Source organism: Eumetopias jubatus, unplaced genomic scaffold (genome assembly GCF_037043125.1).
Source record: "Eumetopias jubatus isolate StellerSeaLion01/CBP00866 unplaced genomic scaffold, mEumJub1_p1.0 scaffold_15, whole genome shotgun sequence".
Taxonomy (NCBI): domain Eukaryota; kingdom Metazoa; phylum Chordata; class Mammalia; order Carnivora; family Otariidae; genus Eumetopias; species Eumetopias jubatus.
In genome coordinates this window covers 88,762,159-88,772,912 of record NW_028274821.1, presented here as the reverse complement: position 1 = coordinate 88,772,912, position 10,754 = coordinate 88,762,159, and the positions used below count along the sequence as shown (strand labels likewise).

The window sequence follows — 10,754 nt, the reverse complement described above, 5'->3', positions numbered from 1 at the left end:
TGCAGCAAGCAAGCTGCTCAGACCCCCAGCCGCCGCCTCCCTCGGATGGGTAAGACGGTCTATCAACTCCGTTTTTACAGATGAGGACGTTGAGGCTCCGGGGGTGGGGGGGAGCACCTGAAGCGCAGGGCCAGCTCTGCATCCGGCCCGTCAGCTTCTGAAACCCTGCTCTAACCACTGTCCCCTACTGCCTCGCTTCCCCTAACCACCACCCCTTCTCCCCAGGATCTGGGGAAGCCCCTGGGCACATCTCCCAATAGCCTGCAGCCTCTGAGCTTCTGCCCGCGGGGGCTGATGGACCTGCTGGGTGGGGGCCTCATGGGGGCTCAAGGGACTCCTGGCGTCGCTAGAAATCCCCGGCTAGCCCCTGCCCCCCCGCGCTCCGTGCGCAGAGCTGGGAGTGGATAACACTGCCCCCTGGTGGCGAGATGAGCGTCTATTCTCAGGCGGCCGCTGAGCCTCTGGAATGGAAAGGGCACCTACCAGGGATGGAGAGCCGGCTCTTTGCTCAGCCTTGGTTGGGCGCGGTACTGACCATCTTTTTTCACTTGATCCTTAAACCAGTCCCAGGAGGGAGACATTTCTGCTTGTTGAGGAGGGAAGCAAGGCTCAGAGAGGAGGAGTCACTTGCTCAACGTCCCTGAGCTGGGATTTGGTTAAGGCCAGAGGAGCAGCCCCAGTATGTGTTTTTATATTGTAACATTTTCCCTCCTGGGGAAGGAGGGGCTGAGGGGGCACAGTGCCAGCGCGGACCCGGCGAGGAGCGCATCCGACGGGAACCTTGCGAACCCGGGGCCTGCGTGGAGGGGGTGGCCCCGTGCAGCCCCTGTGCCTTGTCCCAGCAGTCATCCCCTCTGTGGAAGCCCCTTGGAGGTGGTGCCGGCCCGGGGGCAGCAACCGCGTGTGGGGACGGCGGGACAACAGTGAACCCCAAGGGCCGGCACCCTAATGGGGGGAGATGGGCCAGTGCGGGGGGCTTCCAGGGGGAGGCAGCAACTCAGCTGAGAATGGAGGTAAGACGGATTTGTTTTAGGGGGACTATCCAAGCTGAGGAAGTTGAGGGGCAAAGCTGAGCAGAGCTCAGTCTCCTGGGGTCTGGTGGCTGGAAAGTGGAGGGCGGAGGGGTATGGGAATGGAGGGAGGGGGAGGGGATGGGGAGGGGGGAGGGACGATTTGGGGATGGGGGGAGATGGGAGGGGGAGGGGAGGAGGGGAGGGGGAGGGACGATCTGGGGATGGGGAGGGGGGAGGGACGATCTGGGGATGGGGGAGGGGGAGGAGGGGAGGGGGAGGGACGATCTGGGGAGGGGAGGGGGAGGGGAGGAGGGGAGGGGGAGGGACGATCTGGGGATGGGGAGGGGGAGGGGAGGAGGGGAGGGGGAGGGACCATCTGGGGATGGGGAGGGGGAGGGGGAGGGGGATAAAGGGTTGGGGATGGGAGGGGAATGACGCTAAAGGGGTCAGCAGCAGTGGGGCTCATCTGAGGCTTTGGGGCCATGTGGGGACATTAGAGGGGGATCGGTGTAGTTGGGTCTGTGTCCTAAGAGGGTCTCTGAGAAAGCAAAGTGGGGCTGGCAGCCAGGCAGTGGCCCTTGCTCCCCGAGTGCCATGGACCGTACCCTGCCTGTCGCCCAGGAGCGGGAGCGCCCAGGGGAGAGGCCGATGTGAGCGGAGAGCAGGGAAGGGCCCACGCAGGGTGCGCTGTCAGGGGGCAGCTGGGGGAGCTGCAGGGTTTTGCAGGGGAAAAGGACCCCCAAGGGCCTGTTCTGCTCCTGTCCCCTGGGCAGACACAGTCCAGGATGGGGGGAGGGCTGGGAGCGGCCTCCTGTCAGCAGCTACCCGCACGGCTGCACACCAGGCCCAGGGAAGACAGCACCTGTTTCCTAGCAGGCGCGACAAGCCGGGCAGGGTCCCCGAGACCAGACCACATCTGCTGAGCTGGCCAGAGGTGCTGAGTGCGAGCTGTTGTCCTGCCCTGGTCTCTGCAGTCCATATGCCTGCCACCGGCCCGGCCTGACTTGGGCCTGCTCTCGGGAGCTGCCTCCTCCCTCCTGACCCAGGGTTGGGGGTGGTGGGGGAAGTGTGGGCAGGGGGGCAAGGGCTTTGGAGGAAGCCCGGGACAGGTGGTGGCTTGTGGTCTCTGTCCCTGAGGGCACCTGCCAGGAACTCCTGGGGCTCCCTCGTCCAGTGGATTTTTTGGTTCAAGCCTTCCAAGAGCTTGCCTGGTGTGAGAGGGACCTAGACGCACCAGCAAGTGTCGAGAGGGCAGGGAAGCCTCATTTCACAGTCCTGGAGGCGGGGACAGGCTCTGGGGACCCCCTGCAGAAGCAGAGCCCAATTCCCACAGGACCCACAGAAGCCTCCGTGTGTGTGTGTGTGTGTGTGTGTGTGTGTGTGTGTGTGTGTGTGTGTGTCCAGGAGGCCACTGCCCTCCGGAACAGGCTTCTAGGCTGGCCAGGGGGCAGACAGACTGACCCCTTCTAATTCTGAGTCAGCTGGGCCTCAGGTAGTCACAGAAGAGGGGTTGTCTGTCTGGCAGGGGGAATCCAGCCAGGCTTCCCAAGGAGAGGTATCCTTTGATTTGGAACCTGAAAGGGGAATGGGTTGTTGTTGTTGTTTTTAAACTGTTAATTATATGTACGAGGAAGGGTCAGTGTCGAAGGTTTAGAAACTCCAGAAAAGCTCAAAGAAGAAAATAAACACCTTCCATACCCTCAGCACGCAGGGGCCGCCCCGCGTCATGCTCCGGGCGCTCCGGGCGCTCCGGGACACTCATCTGTGCCGTTGGCCATGGGGGCTGGTTCAATACAGCCGCTTCCCATCTGGATCCCAGCATCTACGCTGGGCCCCCACGGTGCATTCCCCACCCAGAGCCGGAGGCTTCTCCTGCATGGCTTCCAGTCCCCTCCGAGGGAGGCTTGTTCTCAAGAGGCTGGCATCTTCTTGATCTCCTTCACTGTTGGTCTCTTCCTCTAGACTGTGCCCCTCTGGGAGTCAGGGCTTTGGGTCCCTGCTGTTTCCTGCTGTGCCCGTGTCCCCAGGTCTTGGAAGAACACCTGGCTCCTAGGACGTCTCTAGGAAGTGAATGAATGGTGCGTAAAATGAATGTGTGTGTGTGTGTGTGTGCGCATGTGTACATATAACACAGAGATCGGGACTCGGGAGGGCTTTTATCCGTCATGGCATTCCACGACAAAAGTGTTTGTGAAGGGTTTCTCGGCACTGGGGAGACAGGTGTGGTGGTATCAGGGCTCATGGGCTTGCAGCCAACAGGTCAGACTGGCTTTTTTGTCATCGCTCGAGATTTTCCTTAACGGCACCTCGGCACTTCCTCCCGGGGCTCTCCATGGTCAATAACATGAATTTTAACAGCCTCCTGGTATTCCATCATCCTGGATAACCTCATCATTTATTTAATCTGCCCTTACTGTTGGAGAAATTAATTTTCCAGGCTGCGTCAGCATGAGCTATGCCTTCACGGGCATCTTCGAACAGAAATCTCTGTGCACGTCTGTTTCTTGAAGGTCCGTTTCTTAGAAGTAGAATGATTGTGTGAAAGGCACATTTAAGGTTTGTGGTATATGTTGTCCTCCAAAAAGATGGTTCCAATTTGGATGGGATTTTAAAAAGAGTTTTGTCAAGTTTTAGTACCCAAGTCGGGAAATTTACAAGGGTGTATACAAAGACCAGAGACCACCCACAATCCCACACCCCTGAGAAAAATCACTGTTCACGTTATGGTTTATTACTTTCCGGATCTTCTTACAATGCATATTACCTATATGCCTATTATATATAATAGGCATAATATATTTATGTATCTATGCATATTAGATACATATGATATGTATTTAAATACATATAATATTTATATGTATTTAACATGCATAGATACATATATACTATACATCAGTATGTGTATGTGTGTGTATATATATACACAAATATCCAAAAGAGACTGTGAGGTAGGTCATGTTTCTTCACCTCTGCTCCTTGGAGGGCCTGCCGCGTGGCCACCCACAGGACAAAGGTCGCTCTTCTTGGTACCTGTGCCCGCCGAGAAGATTCTGAGTAGCTTCACATTTTAAAGTGTGAATTATGCAAACAAGAGGGTTTTTCTTCCCATTTCCAAATATAAAATTATAACATTGAATTATTCTTTTTCAAACTACACACAACTCCCCCAGACATGCGGAGCTATCTGCTGACTGTCTAGAATTTGGCTTTGTTTTTTTAAAAAGTTGACACAATATTGTAACCCTTGTTGGAATGCATGTTCAAGGCCACAGGGGGACAACCTGAGGAAGGAGCGTGGCAGGGAAAAGGGACTGTCTGGAGGGATTATCTGGAGAGTCTGGGGCAGGGGGCAAGGGGGGTTGAGACCGGACAGGGAAAGCCGGGCCAGGTGGTGGAGCCTCAGACACCTGGCCCGGGTGATGGAATGTTGCCGAGAAGCCCTCAGGAGCCACAGAAGGCTTTAGATGGGGGGGGGGGGGGGGGACATGGTCAAGGCTGGCTTTTAGGGCAAGAAATCTGCCAGCTTGTGCAGAATGGCCTGGAAGGAGGTAAGACGGGAGGACCTCCCTGGGGCTTGGCAAATAATTTGAGCAAAGGCTTCGTGTCTCCTCTGTAGTGGGTCTGGGGTTGTTGGGTGTGCCATGGGCAGAAGAAGGCCAAGCTCAAGGTGGATGGCCAAGCTCCATCTCCACCCGTATTCGTTTTCTATGCCATGTAACAAGTTGCCACAAACGTAGCAACTTAAAACAACACCCACTCGTGATCTTACAATTTCTATAGGGCAGGACATGACCTTACAGCTTCTACAGGGTAGGAGTCAGGGCACAGCCTGACTGGGTCCTCTGCTCAGGGTCTCACCAGGCTGCAGTCAAAGAGGCCTTTGGGCTGAGGCCTCACCTGGAGCTCAGTGTCCTGTCAAGCTCATTCAGGTTTTGGGCAGAGCCGAGTTCCGCGCAGTTGGTTGTAAGACTGGGGCCCTCTGCTATGGGGGCCACCCCTCCACAGGCAGTTCCCAACAGGGCTGTTGGGCTATAAAGGCCGGCAGGCAGGAGGGCATCTCTGTGCTCCGAGTCCCTTCTTTCAGGGAAGACCTGACTCTCCTTTAGAAGGCTCACCTGCTTAGGTCAGGCCCACCCAGGATAATCAATCTCTCTTTCCATCAGGTCAAGTCAACTGATTAGGGACCTTAATTAAATCGGCTAACTTCTTTCACTCTTGATGAAGAGCAAGTCAGAGTTTCCACCCACACTCACACAAGGAGAGGGGACTACCCCGGGGTGAGAATCGCAGGGCCATCTTAGAATACTGCCTAGCACCCCACCTGTCGTCTGCGGACTCCTTCTGATCTCCAGGTGCCCACTCCTGACCCCCCATATCGCAAGCTCAGTCCTTCTACGGTGTGAACTAAGGGTTAAGAAGCTCTCAAACACACTCTTTGCAATATGGAAAAGAGTTACTGATGACCACAAAGCTTCAGGACCTGCGGGACTGAGGGGGTGGTCATAGGTAGTGGAGGACTGCTCTGGAAGGGGGCCACTCCCTCACAAGGGACACAGCGGGGTGCAAGCACATTTTCTATCTTTAAAGAGCTGTTTATGCAGTTGAGACTACTGCACTGACCTGCTTGTTCTGTTTCTCTATTAGGTTATTCGCCACAGGACAGAAAACACCCAGACAAGCAGATTGCAAGCCACGATGAAAATTTAAATTATAATATTTACCTTTGGGTTTGTGTCCTCCTCAGAGTTTTTACATTGCAGGGATGAAATGTGTGCTAAACAGCTCCGCGCACACTGGTTTTCCACTCCCCCCCCGCCCCGCCACAATGTTGGATTCCTTCTCAGAAGTGGGGTTTCAAGATGGAGTTACTGGCGACAGCATGGGAACGTTCTCATGTCTGCTGGGACAATTTCCGGGAGGCTTGTGCCAATGATGTTTACGCTGTGACCCCTGCTGGTGATTTGGGATTTGCTTATCTTTCGAGAGAAGGCTGGGTCAGGCGCCGGCTGGAGCCCTGATGGTCACCCAGCCCTGTGCCCAGCAGTGACCACACAGTGCCCCGCAGGGGCGGGTGACAGAGGTACAGGGGCTGGGCACCGAAGGGCCCCTGAACCGCGTGTGCTGGGTTCTCAGGGCAGGAGACATGCTCTTGCACCCCAGGACGGGAGTATTTTGACTTCAGCTCTTCTCTGTGCCCCTCAACCATCAACACCAAAGGGCCCATTTATAGAAGGTAACTCTGTGCCCACAATCCCATGAGGTGGCTTCGGTTCTTATTACCTGTTGTTAGCCCCATTTTACAGAGGAGGAAACTGAGGCTCGCAGAAGTGCCTCGCCCGAGGTAAAACTGGCCTTTACCTCCCAGGTTTTGGGTTTTGCGAGAGCCCAGACTACCTTTTCTCTTTCTTTCAATCAAGTTCTTTTATTTCAAACAAACAAACAAAATAGAAGCAAAGGCACAAGCAGTGTCCTCTCCCAAGCCTGCTTGGCCAAATGGGCAGAGGGAGTCAAAGAGAGAAAGATTCCAAGTTCTCCCAGCCCGGGACGGGGCCTTGGGCACCTTATCCTCATGGAAATTTCTATCCCGGGACGGGTGCCCAGGGGGCTGCCCACGCAGCTCTGCAATTAGGGGGACATAGCAACAGCCTGTTACAGGGAGGGCTGCCGTGCCCCCCTCCCAGCTCCCTGGGGCAGCACGTGTAAACGATTAAGCCAGTTTGTTTTCTCTGGAGTGCTTGGGAGGAAGTGACATTGCCATCCTTGTGGCCCAATGGCAGGGCCGGCGCCTCCATGGGAAACAGGCCCCCAGCTTTTTCTGAAGCTGGTGTTCTTTGGACCTGCCTTCTAGGCCCCAACTTCTGCCCAATGTGACCCCATCTCTGCTGCGGGCCACCCCAACCTGGCGCTGCTTCATGGCACCCTCCCTTTGGATGAGAAATCTGAACGCTGGAGCTCTGGCCGGTGGCTGGGCTGGCCTGTCACTTGCTTTCGGTTCAGTGCTTCTGGGGAGGAAAGAGGCCTGCCTGCCTGGCTGCCAGGAGGGCACGGCTCTGGCCACCCCGTGGGCCATCGGCCTTCACTGGTGCAGATTCCTGGGGGGCAGGGATGGTAAACCCCTCACGAGGGAGGAGGCTGCTCGGACCAGGCTGGCCCCCAGCTCTCTTCTGGGTGGAAGGGCAGGCCAGCATCTTCCCGACACCTCCACCAGGCAGGTCCTGCTTCCAGAGTCTTCTTTCTCCCGGGTACTTCCATGTGCCTAAGCCAAATCCTGGCCACCACCTGGCCTCCCTCGTCTCCCTCAGCTCATCATCCGGTCCTTAACCCCTGCCCCTGCTGTGTTTGGAACACCTCCCAGATCTGCCCACATCTGGTCCAGACTCCTGCCGCTCCTCCCTGGACATCTGCCCTGGCCTCTGCAGGGGCCTCCCTGCCTCCGTTCTTAGTCCTATGGCCACTCCTCCATACAGAACCCGGGGGTGGGGGGTGTCCCTCTACCAAGCCAATCCCCTCTGTGGCTTCCCCACCGCCAGGATGACATCCAAACTTCTAGATCTGGCCACACTGGCCCCATTTGAGCCAGCCCCTGCTTCTCTCCACCTTCATCCCGCACCGGGAGATCCAGCCCTGGAATTGTCCCCGCTGGCCCAAAGAGACAGCTTTTGGCTCACCCCAGGGCCTTCACACATGCTGTTCCCTTGGCCAGAAACACTGTTCTCCCCCAGTCTTTGGCCAATTCTTCATCCTTCCAGGACACCTCTTCCAGGAAGACTGCCCAGATGTCGTAGACTAGGTTTGGGACTCCCTGTGTTTGGTGTGGCCTCTGCAGCAAGGGACCCCATGTCAGGTCTCTGCAAGGAACCCCATGTCAGTTCTCTGCTCTCTCCTCAGGGCCCCGGCATGCAGCAAGTGTGTCCTATTTGTTCAGTGAATGAATGGTAAATGGAGACCCAGAGATCACTTAGCCCAGGCAGAGGCCAAACTGAGCAAGACAACTCCTCCCCCGCCCCACACACCGTCCAGGGTATAGAGGTCTCCCCTGCTCTGGCTGTCGTAGTCAGGTGAGCCTGAGCCCCTCAAGACAGCAGAATGCCCCCTCCCCACGCCTTCAGCCAGAGCCCCTGCCTCCCTCACCCTCATCGGCGCCCCTCACTCTCTCGGGCTGACAGAGTCCCAACTGTCCAGCCACAGAGAAGTCACACGGTGAGCGTCCTGGGTCTTGTGTGCACATCAGAAAAGGGCAAAGCGCCGTGCCCAAGAACCCAGTATTCATGGTGAAATCCCAGATGAAGTGTGGGGAAGATCTCGCGGTGAATGGGGGAGAATGGGGAGGGGTCCTCTCCTTACTCAGAGGTATAATTACCGTACCTTCTAACACAAAAATGGGGATTGTCCCTCACGCAAGGATTGTCATGAGGCTTTGACCTGTTTGAGGTCATCTAGGAGACGTAGCCCATGGAGGGCGGGGGGGAAGGCTGACACTTCGGGGCACTTTGCTGCAGTGTGGACAGAGCAGACTATGGGAGGAGAGGTCTCCCTGATTGGCTCCATCAGGGTATGATCGCCGTGTCACAACGAGGGCCGTCACCAGGAGGGGCTGGTCATCTCTGTGCCCTCTGGGGGTCGGGGAGTGCTGTCCTACTTCCTGGGGGCTGGTTGAGGTCACTATCAGCAGAAATGACTCTGAACTTCCCTGGAGGGTGGGCCCCACAGAAGGGGCTGCGTAGGGGGCCAGGTGGAAGGGGTGGGCTTCCAACCACTCCCTTCACCCCAGTTTCCTCCAAACTCCCTATAAGTGATGTCATTAGCTGGGGGTATGTGTGTCCTCTGTCACCCCCAGTTATCATCTGCAAAAAGGTGGGTGGACTTGGATAAAGTCTTCTGGTGTCCTTGGCTGTTAGGACCACTCCTCTGTCCTTTGACCCGTGTGGGACCTCCACTCTGCACCCCCAGTTCTGGGCCATTTGCCTAGGCCCAGGAGGGTCCCACACCTTCTGCATGCCCAGAGATAAGGGATTTAATTCCAGCATCTGCCCACCCCTCTACACACACACAGTCTGGCCAGTCCAGGAATCCTTGGTCACCCACCCTGCCCCCCACCATAGGGCAGAGGGGACACTCCCTGTCCAGACAGGGAAGGGATCCTGCCCAGAGTCACATGGCGGGGTTTCTCCCAAACACCTAGGTGCCCGTGGCGTCCAGGGCAGGACTCTGTCCTCCTACCCGACTCCCCACCTGTGGGGCTCTGCCGGATGATGGAGGGCTTCATTCACAAGAAGGCGCCCACATGAGGGCAGCTGGCCCCGGCACGGCTGCAGGCCAGAGCAGGGCCCCAGAAGGCCATCCACTCAATTGCTTGGCTGCCCTTACCCGCCCTCCCTCAAACTTTTTGGGGCTTAAATTTTTTTTTTTTTTTATTTCTTAAAGACAAAAGCTTTTCGGTTTTAATACACAAAATAAATGCAGTCCTTGGTGGGCTCCTGTGCCTCTGGCTCAACCCCTCCAAAGGTCATGGGCCAGAGTCTCCCACGGCTGTAGACAAGGGGCTCCCAGCATCTCAGCAGCCTCTTGGGCCCAGGAGTCCGGACTGGAGAGAGGGGCCAGGAGAGCCCAACCAGCCTGTCCTGGGGACAGCGGACAGGAGAAGGTCACTTTCACGTCTGCTATCTTTGCCGTTGTTAGACCGGGGAGGCAGTGGGGTCCTGGGGGGCCGGCCGTCAGTTCACCGTGGGCACCTGGCTGTGGTGCAGGCTGAACTCCTTGGCCTTGAGACGGAGGCTGGCGATACTGTTGGCCATGTTGACTCCCGAGGTCGCAGGGCCCGAGCCTCCAGGGCTGTAGGGCGGCACCGTGCTGGGGGCGACAGAAGGCACAGTAGCTGTGGCTGGCATGCTGCCCAAAGCTGACCACTTCCGGCTGCCTGCCCTGGACCCTGGCCTCTGGTCCTCCTGCCTCCCCTCCCCACTTGACTCTCCTGGGAAGCCCTCCCCCCAGGGGCTGGGCATAGCTGGGGCTGCAGGATTTGGGGAGAAGTCAGAAACACTCACAGACGGCACCGGGACACAGAGCAGCCTCTGTGGGTTTGTGGGCATCCCTCCCTGGACCAGGAGCCTCCCGAGAGCAGAGCCTGGGTCCTGCTCACCCCCAGTACCTGTGCTGGGCCTGGCGCACAGCGGGATGGAGGTGGAGGGAACACACACCTGTTCAGAAGGATGCCTCTGGGTGGCTCTCCTGCTCCACGTACGGACAGGGCGGGAGAGCTGGCCACCATGGGCATCATGAGGACTCTGACCCCACAAGCCCACCTGCTGGATCTCGCCTCGCACAAGACCAGGGCTCCAGCAGAACGCCTCACACAGACTAAGGGTCAGGTGGCACCCCCTGGAGTTGTGGGTACAGAAACATAACTCCCTAGCACTTCTTCCCTCTTCCTTCCTGCCCTGCCTCCTTTCTCCAGCTTTGACCAGAGCAAAACTGCCCCAGAACTTGGCTCTGGGCCCCAGCCAGGCCCCCTGGGCTAGGGAGGCCCTTCCCTCAGCCCTCCGAGCCAGGGAGGTCAGCGCAGGGCGCTGGGGCTCTCCTGCCAGCCCAGAAATCTTCCTCCTGGTTTCCAGCTTCCTCAGGGTGACAAGGGTTCTTCATGCCCCCTCCAGACGGGCTTCATCTTGCCTCTACACATTCATGCACACACGTGCACACGCACGGTTATGCACACACGTACACACACGCACATGCATGCAC

At 57.3% G+C, this 10,754-nt stretch overlaps 1 protein-coding gene across 1 annotated transcript in view; it reads right to left on the bottom strand.

The window, feature by feature from the left end:
- Window positions 1-9,730: 9,730 nt before the first annotated feature.
- PRRX2 (paired related homeobox 2) overlaps window positions 9,731-10,754 on the bottom strand; it is a 45,888-nt gene continuing 44,864 nt past the window's right edge. Inside the window, exon 4 of the mRNA XM_028090458.2 lies at window positions 9,731-9,866. Within this exon, the coding sequence (XP_027946259.1) occupies window positions 9,731-9,866 (136 nt within the window). The remainder of the gene's footprint in view (window positions 9,867-10,754) is intronic.